Raw genomic sequence first — 15,517 nt, 5'->3', positions numbered from 1 at the left:
TGGAAAACTTTGTCTTCCATATGGCCAATTCCTCATTAACAAGACATCAAGAAGTAGCATGGGTTTCCTCTGTCTCAATTAAACTAAATCCTAAGAGCACTTACAACTTGTACTCTGTATGGCAGCCTTCACAAACTTCATAAATGGCAGTGTATCAGCCTGTATGTCAGCCATTACAATGAGATTATACAAAATTGTATTTTGCATTAAGGTACATGTGCTTCTATTTCTGACACAGTATTGTTTGAAATAGTCCTGCTGGCTGACCTAATGCTTTTAACGGGAAAAAAAAACAACAAAACTGCAGACAATAAAATTAAAAGTACTGAGTTTATAAAGCTTTTTGAAACAGCCTTTCGTTGTCAGACTAACATTGTACCCATTTTTAGTTTATTCAGCTTCTAGTTTATTCAGATAACTGAGCTCAGTATCACGTTATTACTAGCCACACAAACTACCAGACCAACATCATTCTGTCTGCTGGTATGTCACATTTTGCAAGTAATAATATGAGTTCTATCATGTGCTCCACCCAGTAGGCGGAGGAGTAGAAATTTTGTTAGGGTCCCAAGTCCTTCATTTGTGCCCCACACCCACATCAAAATGTTAGGTTTACAAAGCCCACATATGACTGATACACTCATTGGCAGACTGGACCTGGGAGGAGATACATGTTGACAAATACTAACTGACATACACGTCCAAACATTGACATGCAAACACAGGTCCATGGACACTTGCCTGCACACAGACAATGACTTACAGACACGCACACACATGCACATATACTGGCCATACATACACACTGACACACAAACTGTCAGGGTACCTGGAGTCTCTACCTCTGAGAGAGGTAGAGACTTAGAAGTTTATCCGTCCGGACGCCATGTCTCCTCGGTCTCCCGCGGTTCACTCGGTCGTGCTAACGCCGGCCGCGAGGGAGTCTCTTCCTTTTATAACAGGAGGACCGGAGGTAGACGTCATGACGCCAACCCGGAACATCCTGCCACTCAAATCTCGGGAGACGAATCAGGACTCGCCGGAGGCGTGTCTTCTCTCCCTAGCCAGGATACTTAACAGTGGTTCTCTCATTCACTCATTGCCCTGTCGTGGTTCTAGTCCGCCTAGTCACACAGTGCTTTATGATTCACTTGTCTTTTGGTTCTGACCCGGCTTTGTTGTTTACTCTCCTGCCTTTCTGTTATCCTTGACCCGGCTTGTCTCTCGCTTACCTGTCCTCTGTTATCCTCGACCTCGGCTTGTCTCTGACCATTCTATTGTAGTTATACGTTAGTCCGGCCATTCTAAGGACCGGTATACGTATCTGCTACTCTTTGTACTCTGCGTGTTGGATCCCTGACCCGATCCTGACATTACGACAGGGCCATGGATCCTGCAGGTACAAATTGTCAGCTTGGTTCTCCTGATCCTAGGTTTGACGCCATGGATCATAGGATGGATCAGATGGCTCTAGCACTACAGGCGCTGCTGTCTCGCCCTATTAATCCACCTGAGGAGAGGCGTAATACTTCTGCTTCTTCTGTGGGTTCGGGGTTAGAGGTAGCTACTGTAGGTGCTTCTTCCCGAGTTACCCCACCTGTACGTTATGCTGGTTCTCCTGAGAGGTGTCGTGGCTTTTTGAACCAGATCAGTATTCATTTCGAGCTACAGCCCCGTTCATACCCTACTGATAGGGCAAAGGTGGGATTTATTATTACCTTACTCATTGAGAAAGCTCTGAGATGGGCTAATCCGTTGTGGGAGAATGATAATCCATTAGTCTATAACTATAATTCCTTTGTAGCTGCTTTTAAAAGAACTTTTGACCCTCCTGGCAGGAAGGCCAATGCAGCCAGATTACTGTTGCGCCTTAGACAAGACAACCAAACACTTGTGGATTATGCACTAGAGTTCAGGTCTTTGGCGGCAGAGGTAAAATGGAATGAACAGGCCTATATAGACGTATTCTTAAATGGATTATCTAATGTAATACTTGATGAGGTAGCGACAAGAGAGCTTCCCGAGAATCTGGAGGACTTAATTTCCTTTATCTCTCGTATTGACGAACGTCTAAGGGAGAGACAGAATACTCGAGATAGAACCGCTAAATCTTTCTCTAGACTAGCACCATCATTTCAAGTTTCTGAAACCAAAGATCCACAGGTTTCAGAACCTATGCAGTTAGGCCTTACTCGTCTCTCAGAGGAGGAGAGACAGTACAGGAGAAGAGAGGGACTGTGTATGTATTGTGGGTTCAGAGGTCATGTACGTTTGAGCTGTCCCAGCCGTCCGGGAAACGCTCGCACCTAAGTTTCTCTAGAGGACAGACCTTGGGTGTTTCGATTTTGTCCTCTACTCATAACTACAAAGAACATAGACTCCTATTACCGGTCTCTTTAACTTGGGAGAAGGGAACTTTAGAAACTATGGCATTGATAGACTCCGGCGCTGCTGACAGTTTTATCGACCAAAAGTTTCTCACCAAACACACTATCCCATCCCAGTTAAGGAAGACACCCTTGGCTGTTGAAGCCATTGATGGTAGACCTTTAGTTGAGCCTGTGATTTTCCGGGAGACCACACCTCTTTACTTAACTACTGGTATTCTACACAAGGAGGAAATATCCCTACTACTCATTTCATCCCCTTCTGTTCCCATAGTCCTGGGATACTCCTGGCTTAAGAAACATAACCCCGTTATAGATTGGAGATCAGGGGAAATAGTTTCATGGGGTCAGAATTGTCAAGAGAATTGTTTAAAGAAAGTGTCACCTCTTTGTAGTGTCAACTCACTTAATAACGCTACTGACTCTACCAAAGTACAGATACCGTCCTTGTATCAAGATTTAAAAGCAGTATTTGACAAAAGAAAGGCTGATACCTTACCACCACATAGGCCTTTTGATTGCAAAATTAATTTACTTTCTGGTACCATGCCCCCCAGGGGTCATGTATACCCTTTGTCCACGAATGAAAACTTAGTTCTAGAAGAGTATATTCGTGAAAACCTAGACAAGGGGTTCATTAGAAGATCCTCCTCTCCTGCTGGGGCTGGATTCTTTTTTGTTAAAAAGAAGGATGGTTCTTTAAGACCTTGCATTGACTACCGAGGTCTTAACAAGATAACCATCAGAAATGTTTATCCGATTCCCTTGATCACCGAGCTTTTTGATCGATTAAAAAGTTCTAAAATTTTCACTAAGTTAGACCTTAGAGGTGCTTATAATTTGGTGAGAATCCACGACGGTGACGAGTGGAAAACTGCATTCAATACTCGATATGGTCACTATGAGTATACTGTAATGCCTTTTGGTCTCTGCAATGCTCCGGCAGTATTTCAGGACCTTATTAATGAGGTTCTTAGGGAGTTTCAAGATGACTGTGTGATTGTATACCTTGATGATATTCTTATACATTCCAGGGATATTGAGACTCACCACAGACAAGTCAGAAGGGTTTTACACAAACTTCTTCAGCATGGCTTGTACTGCAAATTAGAGAAATGCAGCTTTGACCAATCCCAAACTACCTTTCTTGGTTATGTGATTTCTGGGGAGGGGTTTGAAATGGACCCGGAGAAGCTCCAATCCATATTAGAGTGGCCTTTACCTAAGGGTCTCAAGGCTATCCAGAGATTCATTGGTTTCTCTAATTACTACAGACGTTTCATTAAGGGATACTCCTCTATCATTGCTCCCATCACCAACATGACCAAACAAGGGGCTGAGACTAAGAATTGGTCTACTGAAGCACTTCTGGCTTTTAAGACACTCAAAGAGTTGTTTGCTTCCGCACCAATTTTAGTTCACCCTGATACTACTCTACCTTTCCTACTCGAAGTTGACGCTTCTGAGACAGGTATAGGTGCTGTTCTGTCCCAAAGGTTGGGTGTAGATAAACCATTACATCCTTGTGGATACTTTTCCAAAAAATTGTCAGGTACCGAAAGCAGATATGACATTGGTGACAGGGAACTACTAGCGGTTATAATGGCCTTGAAGGAGTGGAGACATTTATTGGAGGGTACTTTGCATCCTGTTACTATTTTGACAGATCATAAAAACTTATCCTATATTGGAGAGGCTAAACGACTATCATCTAGACAGGTTCGTTGGTCCATATTTCTCACTCACTTCAACTACGTACTCACATATAGGCCAGGTTCTAAGAATTCTAAAGCCGACGCCTTGTCTCGCCAATATGAACCTGCTGCCGTATCTGAACCGGTTTTGTCCTCTATAGTACCCAAGTGTAACATTATCGCTAACACTACTCTCAAAGTTCATTCTCCGCTACTTGATCAGATAAGGAACTTGCAGCATCTGGCACCTAGACTGACTCCGGTTTCCAGACTTTTCGTTCCCCCTGAACTTCAATTGGAGCTCTTACAGTGTCTTCACGAGAGTAAGGTGGCTGGTCATCCGGGTGTTCGCAAGACGTATTCTTTGATCTCCAAGGATTTCTGGTGGCCGTCGTTACGGAAGGATATTAAGGATTTTATCGGGGTTTGTGTGGTCTGTACTAAAACTAAACTACCGCATTCGCTTCCTTGTGGTCTTCTACAACCGCTGGAGATTCCTGACAAACCTTGGTCCTGTGTGGCAATGGACTTTATTGTGGATCTGCCTGTTTCTAAAAAGCACACTGTTATCCTTACCGTAGTCGATAGGTTTACCAAGATGGCACATTTCGTACCTTTGCCTAAACTCCCGACTTCCCCTGAATTGGCGGAGGTCTTTGCTAAGGAGATTTTTCGCTTGCATGGGATTCCTTCGGAGATCACTTCTGATAGAGGCTCCCAATTTGTTTCACGTTTTTGGAGGTCGTTCTGTTCTCAATTAGGCATCAAATTGAATTTTTCGTCCGCCTATCATCCTCAGTCTAACGGAGCTGCTGAACGAACCAACCAGAAGATTGAGCAATACTTACGTTGTTTTGTTTCCGAACACCAGGACGATTGGGTCGGTTTGATTCCTTGGGCAGAGTTTGCGCACAACAATCTCGTTTGTGACTCCACGCATTCAAGTCCCTTCTTCATGAACTATGGCTTTCATCCATCCATTCTTCCCCCGGTTTCCTCTTCCCAAGGAGTGCCGTCGGTTGATGTCCATGTGGCCAATTTGAAGAAGTTGTGGGATCAGACTCGACAGATTCTTCTACACAATTCTGTACTGGTTAAGAAACATGCTGACAAACGTAGAAGGGCGGCTCCGAATTTTGTTCCGGGCGATAGAGTATGGTTGAGCACTAGGAATATTCGTCTTAAAGTTCCTTCCATGAAATTCGCTCCTCGTTATATTGGTCCCTACAGGATCTTGACTCGAATTAACCCAGTGGCATATCGTCTAGCTCTTCCAGCTACTTTACGCATCCCGAATTCCTTTCACGTGTCATTACTGAAGCCTCTAATCTGTAACAGATTCTCCTCCACAATCGCCCCTCCGCGCCCTGTTCAGGTGGAGGGTCAGGAGGAGTATGAGGTTAACTCCATTATTGATTCTCGTATCTCCCGGGGGCGAGTACAATATTTAGTTGACTGGAAGGGATATGGTCCTGAGGAGAGGAGTTGGGTACCACAAGAGGATGTTCATGCTCCCCGTCTTCGCAGGGCATTTCACTCCCGCTTTCCATCTCGCCCCGGCTCCTTCCGCCCGGTGGGCGTATCTGAGGGGGGGGGGTACTGTCAGGGTACCTGGAGTCTCTACCTCTGAGAGAGGTAGAGACTTAGAAGTTTATCCGTCCGGACGCCATGTCTCCTCGGTCTCCCGCGGTTCACTCGGTCGTGCTAACGCCGGCCGCGAGGGAGTCTCTTCCTTTTATAACAGGAGGACCGGAGGTAGACGTCATGACGCCAACCCGGAACATCCTGCCACTCAAATCTCGGGAGACGAATCAGGACTCGCCGGAGGCGTGTCTTCTCTCCCTAGCCAGGATACTTAACAGTGGTTCTCTCATTCACTCATTGCCCTGTCGTGGTTCTAGTCCGCCTAGTCACACAGTGCTTTATGATTCACTTGTCTTTTGGTTCTGACCCGGCTTTGTTGTTTACTCTCCTGCCTTTCTGTTATCCTTGACCCGGCTTGTCTCTCGCTTACCTGTCCTCTGTTATCCTCGACCTCGGCTTGTCTCTGACCATTCTATTGTAGTTATACGTTAGTCCGGCCATTCTAAGGACCGGTATACGTATCTGCTACTCTTTGTACTCTGCGTGTTGGATCCCTGACCCGATCCTGACACAAACCCTGACCCCTGCACACTCATTGACACAATATTACTGACCTATACATACTGACATTTATATACTGACACAAGCATACACACATGTGTGGTGTATCACCAAATTAATATATATATATATATATATATATATATTACACAAGGTTTGTCTACATTAAAAGGTATTTATTTAGAAGACAACAACACAATACTATAAATGTATCACAAACACACAGCCCAGACCCACGGAGCAACAACCCTTTTAAATCTATCTATCTATATAGTAACCCCCTTCCCCACACGTTTGATCTCACCCACGGTTAGGCCTTCACATCTAGTAATGGCTCACTGCTGCAAGTCCAACATCACATCCACCAAGGAAGAAAAGGAAGCAACAGAGTATAACATGGTTCACCAAGATAGCACATGGCGTCTGCACATCTGCTCTGCAGCAGAGCCAAGAAGGGACAGAGAGGAATGATGATAGTGGGGGGAGTGGTTATCTCTTTCCTGACTTGTAAATTACCATATCAATTACCATATCAAAGTAAAGCTTATCCCCCTGTAAGAAAGATCTACATGAACTTGATCACATGACCCCTGGTCACCATGCTAGTTTGATGACAGAATGTCACCACAGCATGTATATATATGAATTTCACATATTTAGGCTACATACCTTGTGGAGAGAGGGACTACTGTGCTGTCTGGCACACTGATCACAGTGAGGGGAAAGATGGATCAGTCAAAACTCCTAAATCACTCACCGGACCTGGGAAATAAAGGAACCTACAGTCTGTTCACTCCTCCACAGTACAAGGAGCTGAGGTCAATGGTTATGTGAATATATTGAATATATTGCCAAGAACTGAGAGGAAGCTTTGTCAGATACAGACATCAATGCTCCCTTACAATCCTATTACAATATTAGCTGGCACAAGTGATGTCCCGAACTGTTCGCCGGCGAACATAGCTTGTTCGTGGCGAACGCGGCGGGCGAACATATGCGATGGTCGGTCCGCCCCCTATTCATCATCATTGAGTAAACTTTGACACTGTACCTCACAGTCAGCAGACACATTCCAGCCAATCAGCAGCAGACCCTCCCTCCCAGACCCTCCCACCTCCATGACGAATAGGGGGCGGACCGACTGTAACGGACGCCTTCCGTTGATGGACGCTTCCTAGCTTGCGCCGAGGACCACAAGCACCGCACTGGACACCACAACCACTGCAGACTCCACAACCGCCGTAGCTTAACTGGAGCCGTGCCGTCTTCCTTCCACCCTGAATGAACCTCCAGCATTCAGGACCGTGTGGGAAAGACCTCTCCTCCAGGAGAGCGTAACAGGAACAAGAGTTAAGTGATTAAAGCTCAAGGGAGTATGCAGATCATAGCAATCCCCAGTGTGATATACAGTTCCCTCCAATAACGAGACAAGGCTACGTATTGAAGGTCAAGAAGATCTCTGGTTTAATGACAGGGACTCTGCTTTTATGCAGTGCTCCCCTGCAAGGGAGGCGCCCACAGGCAATTAGGTATTAACCAATCACATATCGGTTACATCCCACCGATTCCCACCCCTCTGCTTGGGAGATAATTGAGTTTCCTACTGTATCTACTCAATTATCTCCAAGCTAAAACTTATACATTTTATACATTTCTATAACTTCTAAAATATACACGTCACAAACATAAAACATACATTTTCATAATCAATCCACTGAGGGGAACAACATATTAAAAAATGGCACGAATCAGACCAGGGGTTCAAAAGTTAGTAAAAGTATTTTTAAAAACCCACTGCCAGCATGGCTTTCCGGCCCAAACCAGTTTCAGAGTCATCTATCCTGGATATAATTGAGAAGTAATCCAATTATCTCCAAGGACAGAGGCAAAACTCCATTAGCCACATGGCAGACAAAGTACAATAAAATACATAAAAATACATACTGTTACATTTATCTCAAAAGAAACATACACATTCTACCTATCCCCAGATAGCTTAGATCTGAGTGCACATTATTACCGGATGGCGCTCAGATCACATACATACAGTTTAATCGCCATGGAGCCAAAGTCTTTCATACAGTCTTTCAGTATACGGCTGGGTTCCATGGCATAGCTATCTGGGGTAGCATGGCTTTAACAGTCCGCAGAAAGGCACAAATAAACCTTTCGGCAGGGAAAATAACAGGTTTGAACTGCAGGGCCATAGTCGCAGGGCAGGAGGCTAGCAATAAGTCCTCTCCAATGCCCAGTGGCAAATGGCAGTTTGTCACACCGACCATCGCATATGTTCGCCCGCTGCGTTCGCCACGAACAAGCTATGTTCGCCGGCGAACGGTTCCTGGTGAACAGTTCAGGACATCACTAGCTGGCACCGCACTAGATCCAGCGCCCAGCGCAAACTGCTCCTTCTGTCTCCTCTTCACTATGTCTCTGACAGAGTCTTACAGTTTGATCATGTAATATAAAAAGTACAAATTGTTGAACTATTTGTCAGTAAATAGTATTATCTCTGGTTTCTAAACAAATTCATAACTTTCTTTCTTACCTTCCTTCCTTCCCTCTCTCCCTTTCTCTCTCCCTCTTTCTCTCTGAGGGATTAAACTTCCATAAGGCCTATTTATTTTTGGATCCATTAGTCCCATGATAATGCAGGAATTCCCTAAGGGTTTACACCAGTAAAGCTTCTGTCAGTAACCCACTGCTGATTTTAGATGAGAACTAATAATAGTTCACTCTATGAGTCTTGCCTTAATTTCTAGGTGACATCACAAATGTCAGCAACACTTACAGCATGGTTAACAACATCCGGATACTTGACTGTTAAAAAATAGCTCGTCCTTGGAGACATCTTGTATGGAACAACAAACACACACACAGCATTATGTATGATAAACTGTTATAGTGGGATTTCCACCTTTTGCAATATACATTTCTTGTTCTGCTGCCACTCTGAGGGTCCTTGGCCCATGGTTTAAATATTTTTTTAAATGGACTCATCAACAACAAATTTATAAAGTAATAAATAATTACTAATATTATATATTTCACAGGCTACTAATTATCAATACAAAACTATATTTTATTGCATCATGTTCTGATTTAGGTATTTACCAGTGTTATTTCTATTTACACCACGGGCTATATCTATAAAATATTAAACTAGAAGCAATTACCATGGAAACAAGTCATTTTTTTATAATCTGTATTCAGCTTGTTCATAAATTACATCAGCATTTTTCAGCTAGAGTAATTTCAGCTTTAAATGTTTGGCACTGTATAAGAAAGTACTATATAAGAAAGTACTACACAATATCCCTGTTATATCCCGGTTATCCATTTATAGAGGTGGCCACACTTGCAGGTGATCAATTAATCAAGGACATTTGATTAGCAGCACCTGTCTGCTACTTAGCATCTCAAATTTACCTAATTTAAGACATGCTAAGGAACAGATACTTGTTATTATGTCCTGATCTATAAAACCATAGAATTCAAAGATGTTTTCTTTTTTCCTATACTGATATTCCTTCTAAACGTCAGGTTTGTCTGGAGAATCAATCAGATTTCAAGCTCTGAACTCACACCATATAGTTGTAGGTTATTCCTTTTGGAATAGGAAATAGTCTTTCAATTAGAAAGGGGACACTGCATTTTTTGGTATTTTTAAAAGATCTCTCCAAAATAGCTGAAGAAGCGTGCTAGTTTGAATTTTTTAGGCAAAACATTTACTTGTTTGGGTGTGTTTGGGCATATGAATATACTCCATGTCCATATGTTTTACATATGTATGTATAGAAAGGGTTATATGAAATTAGATACAGATATATGCTGTAATTAAAATAACTAAAATAGTGTGTGTGTGTGTATGTATATATATATATATATATATATATTTTTTTTTTTTTTTTTTTTTGTGTGTGCGTGTTTATATAATGTATATGTGCAAATAATACAGTATGCTTTTTGTGTGTTTTTTTAACAGATAAATGAATGGCTCTGTTTGAACTGTCAGATGCAAAGAGCACTTGGTATGGATATGACATCTGTTCCTGTAACCAAACCACAACCATTGAAACAGAAGCCTGCATCTACATTGCCACCTACAAAGCCCCCTCCAGAGACTCACACTTTGTCTCAGAGAAAAGAATCTGTTAAAGGCTCTGATCAATCTTTGACACAGGTTTCAACAATATCCACAACAGCAATAACCAAGCAGCTCCCCTCGACAGATTCACCAGCTAAATCTAAGAAAATGGTCCCTGATCCTCAAACTGAACAGGTAGCATCAAAGGTAGATAAACCCCAGCCATTATTACCAGAGAAAACATCACAAGAGGCTAAACCAATGGTAATATCCCATGGAATATCTTCATCTCCTGTTTCACAGACTAAATCAGATTCTTTATTATCCAAGGGTTCAACAGTGCACAAGGATATGGATCAAAAAAGTACAGATAATGCAAAACCTATAAAAGAGGCTCAGTTAGGTAAAGAAAAGGGTCAGCATGCATATATCTTGCAGGCAACCCACCCAACGCAAGAATTGAAACAGACACCTGCAACTATTTCACATCCCAAACTCCCCCCTAAACCTGATTCTTCACAAATGAAAGAAGATCCTAAAAGCAGCCCAACTAAAGTAAATCCTAAAGTTGATGGCAAGCAAGTTTCAAAGACTCAACAAGCCCAAGCAAGTCCAAAACCTAGTCCCTCACATAAACCTGCAGTTCAACAGGTACCTGTGTCACAGGCACAACCTCAGCCTCCAAAATATCAAGATCAGCCAAGACGATTTAGTCTTAATCTGGGAAGCACCGCAGAAACCCCTAAGCCTCAACCTACTACACCTCAAGAAACAGTTACTGGGAAACTCTTTGGGTTTGGTGCATCCATTTTTAGCCAAGCTTCTACTTTTATATCTACTGCAACACAGCCAGGTACTCAGCCTCAAAGCACACAAGCAGCAGCAGGAGCACCACCATCATCACCTAAACAGCCCGCACCTTTACAAAAAAGCGCTGAACCCCTCAAATCTGCCAAAGAGGTTGTGCACGCTCCTCAGTCACCCAAAACACAGGCCATGAAAAAAGAAACAAAAACTTTAGCAGGAGAGAAAACAGATGTGTCAAAATCTAGTATTTTACCTAAAGAAGAGGAACCGAAAAAAATTCAAAAGAAAGAAGCTGATCAGGAGAGTACTGATTTTAAAAAGACTACAAAAGAACCAGTACTAAATAAAACTGAAACCATGCCAGTCCTTAAAAAATTCTGCCCCCTTTGCAAAATAGAACTAAATATTGGTTCTAAAGACCAATCCAACTTTAACACATGCACAGAATGCAAGAACAATGTATGCAATATGTGTGGATTTAATCCAACACCACATCTAACTGAGGTAGGTGACCATTTATTTCCATGTCTTCTATTGGAATTGAATGTTGTCCTTGTGGTAAAACATTCCATGCTTACTGTTTTAGAAAGAAAATGCTTGGTAAAAACAAAACAAAACAGTAGAAAACTCAACAACAATTCTAATGTTCCAAGCAACAGTTTAACATTGAAATTCACTATAGAGATATTCAGTACTTTTTCCAGTGTATATTACATAGGTACCACTAGACTCAATTTATTTTCAAAGGGTATGGATCATAATCAGTGAATATCCTTTGTGTGCAGCAACCATTTTTTTCATGCTTTTGTGCACTGTGAAAGGTCAAATCTTTTTGTGGGTCAGTATCTCACATTGTATTTCTAGCTTTTATAGAGAACCAGATAAAAAGAGTCATCTATAGCAGTCCTTATCACAATATATTCTATTCTCTTGTTAATAAATTGAATTGGAAAAAACTTCTCCTGCCCTCAGCATAAAGGTCTTTGTAGAGGAATTGATTGACTTGTGGGAAAGGAACCTATTTTTTTAAACAGACTTTTCTCCCAATCTGTACATTTGCTGGCAACTCTTTCAGCACAATGTATATAAGGAAATGAAATAGATTCAAAATAAAATACGTTATGTGTACCACAATGGGTTCACTTTAACCCCTTAAGGACCAAACTTCTGGAATAAAAGGGAATCATGACATGTCACACATGGCATGTGTCCTTAAGGTTGATCAGTATTGCGTTATTTTTCAATCTATATTTGTATGTTGCTATATAGGGACTAATTATACATTTGCCACTTTTTTATTAGTTATGTCATTGCTGTTGAAACATCATACAAGCTACAATAAGTTAATCATTGGTGTTAATTCGCTAAACAATGAATTATAGTTAATTAAAAACAAATTGCAAAATTAACACATGATATCTAATTTGAAATACATTTTCATGTCTGCTATAGTTACTTTATGTCCATTTCGGCCTGATATTTCTAAGTCAGATTTTAGGTAACCACAGTTTTAGGTAACTAAAGAAAAATAATGGGGGGGCCTATTGTCCTTCCCCTGGCCCCCACCCCTGAGCGGCGGGTGGGGGCCCTAAAGTAAAATAATGGGGGGACCTAATGTCCTCCCCCTCGGCCCCCACCCCTGAGTGGTGAGTGGGGGCCCTAAATTAGAATGGGGGAGAACCTAATGAACTCCCCCATGGCTCCCACCCCTGAGCGGTGGGTGGGGGCCCTAAAATACTAATTAGGGGGGGACCTATTGTCCTCCCCCGAAATAAACCCCCTCCCTCCTTAGAAGAAAGAAAACATCAAATGGTAAGTTTTTTTTATTTTTAGGTACTTAGTTAAATGGTCCCCCTCATTATTTTTAGTCACCCGGGGAGGGGTGTTATTTTTTTATTTAGGGCCCCCACCCGCCGCTCAGTGGTGGGGGCCAGGGGGGAGGACATTAGGTCACCCCTAATTAGTATTTTAGGGCCCCCACCCACCGCTCAGTGGTGGGGGCCAGGGGGGAGGACATTAGGTCCCCCCCTAATTAGTGTTTTAGGGGCCCCACCGACCGCTCAGAGGTGGGGGTCAGGGGGGAGGACATTAGGTCCCCTCCTAATTAGTATTTTAGGGCCCCCACCCATCGCTCAGGGGTGGGGGCCAGGGGGGAGGACATTAGGTCCCCCCCTAATTAGTATTTTAGGGCCCCCACCCACCGCTCAGAGGTGGGGGCCAGGGGGGAGGACATTAGGTCCCCTCCTAATTAGTATTTTAGGGCCCCCACCCACCGCTCAGGGGTGGGGGCCAGGACATTAGGTCCCCCCCAATTAGTATTTAGGGCCCCCACCCACTGCTCAGGGATGGGGGCAGGGGGGAGGACATTAGGTCCCCCCAATTAGTATTTAGGGCCCCCACCCACTGCTCAGGGGGAGGACATTAGGTCCCCCCCCTAATTAGTATTTAGGGCCCCCACCCACCGTTCAGGGGTGGGGGCCGGGGGGGTGCAATAGGTCCCCCCTTCAGGTTAGGAGTCGGAGGGGGGACTTTTTTTTGTTTGTTTTTTTACAGTGAGAAGCCACGGGCTGCTCACTGTTTAATAGACATGCCCCTGCTCATGGTATAGCGAGTAGGGGCATAATTTACTAATACTAAGTAATCTTTACTTAGTATTAGTAAATTTGGCTGAAAGACCAATTCAGGTCTTTCAGCCTTTTAGTAGATAGCTCCCTAATACCGTGGGAATTAGGGAGTTATCTACTTATTTATTCCTGTCATTACACTGACTGGCCAAGTAACTTACATTTTATATGAATGTATGTTACTTGATTGTTGTAAGTGTTGCAAATGCTTACAGCTGAATCCTGGCTATGTTTGTATACTTTTTATTTAAAATTGTATACAGTGTAACATTCTTCTTCTTCCACTGGGTAAGTATATTAGTACTTAGGCACTTCGGCAACTTCGGAACTTCGGCAATTCGGCACTTTGGAAGTACCCAAATGTCCGAATTGCCCGAAATTATAGATGCAAGATTAAAGTACCCACATACCAAAATCTGTCCCTGAGATCCACGTCTGAATAATGCTTTAAGAAAACCTGTGTCAGGTTAGGAGCATATAAATAAACCAGAGTGTAATCTTGACCATTAGGGTACAAGTTAAAATAATGTAACGCCCTTTGGCATCATTAACATGGGAGTGGAATTGAAAAGTCAGAGACCCATGAATATGGATAGACACCCTAGATAGGTACCCTATAGGACACCCTAGAGAGGTACCCTATAGGATAGTCTGGTGTATGTAAATATATATATATTATATATTATACCGCTGTACGCTATCCACACCAGAGCTGGCCATAGTTCTCCCAAATGTGAGTTCACTACTTATATTATCTACTGCACCCTGAATTTTAGGCATACTGCACCATTGGTTGACTCTACCTCTCTTCAATTCACTGTCATTTAGGAGTTAAATCACTTTGTTTCGGTTTATGTAGCCCTAGCCACATCTCCCCTGGCTATGATTGACAGAGCCTGCATGAAATAAAAAACTGGTTTCACTTTCAAGCAGATGTAATTTACCTTAAAAAATTGGTTTCACTCTCAATCTCTAAATTTAACTTTAATCACATACAGGAGGCTCTTGCAGGGTCTAGCAAGCTATTAACATAGCAGGGGATAAGAAAATCTTAATTAAACAGAATTTGCAATAAAGAAAGACTAAATAGGGCTCTCTTTACAGGAAGTGCTTATGGAAGGCTATGCAAGTCACATGCAGGGAGGTGTGACTAGGGTTTATAAACAAAGGGATTTAACTCCTAAATGGCAGAGGATTGAGCAGTGAGGCTCATGTTCTTTACACCAAAACTGATTCATTAAGCTAAAGTTGTTCAGGTGACTATAATGCCCCTTTAAATACCTGAGATTTGAGCATGATGATCCACACAGTGTTAAATAGGTTAAAATGGCAGTTCTTGAGAACACAAAGTTGGAGAGTGAGCAAAAAGGAGGCAAAAGAAAACAGAGATAATTCGACAGAAGCAGGAAAAAAATAAAACTAACAGAATGCAAGCAAAAAATTTAACACGTAACTGTTCATTTTAGGGCATAAAGTCCAGATACCGAACTACTCCAGCACAGGTGGGGTGAGTGATTTTAGAAATGTAAACATCAGGACATGGGCCAGCTACTCCCTTTCTATCCAGTATGTATTAGATTCAGAGTCTCATGCTCAAGGGCAGTTACAACTTGTTTGGACTGTCACACATGAAGCACTCAACGGAGCGCAGATCAATAAAACACAAAGTGTAAACCGAATAAAAAATGAAACAAATGAAACTTGTGTTACTTCAAACAAGTGCTGCCTCTGGCACAATGGAGCCTCGTCAAGCAAAGTGTAAAGGAAACCAGA

At 42.6% G+C, this 15,517-nt stretch overlaps 1 protein-coding gene across 5 annotated transcripts in view; it reads left to right on the top strand.

The window, feature by feature from the left end:
- Positions 1-15,517, top strand: part of PCLO (piccolo presynaptic cytomatrix protein) — a 378,876-nt gene that overhangs the window by 91,067 nt on the left and 272,292 nt on the right. For all 5 annotated transcript variants that reach the window (XM_063448187.1, XM_063448188.1, XM_063448185.1 and 2 more), the window contains exon 3: positions 10,212-11,624. In XM_063448187.1, coding sequence (XP_063304257.1) covers positions 10,212-11,624 — 1,413 coding nt within the window. The remainder of the gene's footprint in view (positions 1-10,211; positions 11,625-15,517) is intronic.

Source organism: Pelobates fuscus, chromosome 3, assembly GCF_036172605.1.
Source record: "Pelobates fuscus isolate aPelFus1 chromosome 3, aPelFus1.pri, whole genome shotgun sequence".
Taxonomy (NCBI): domain Eukaryota; kingdom Metazoa; phylum Chordata; class Amphibia; order Anura; family Pelobatidae; genus Pelobates; species Pelobates fuscus.
The sequence above is the reverse complement of the archived record's forward strand: the minus strand, read 5'-3'. Positions and strand labels throughout refer to the sequence as shown.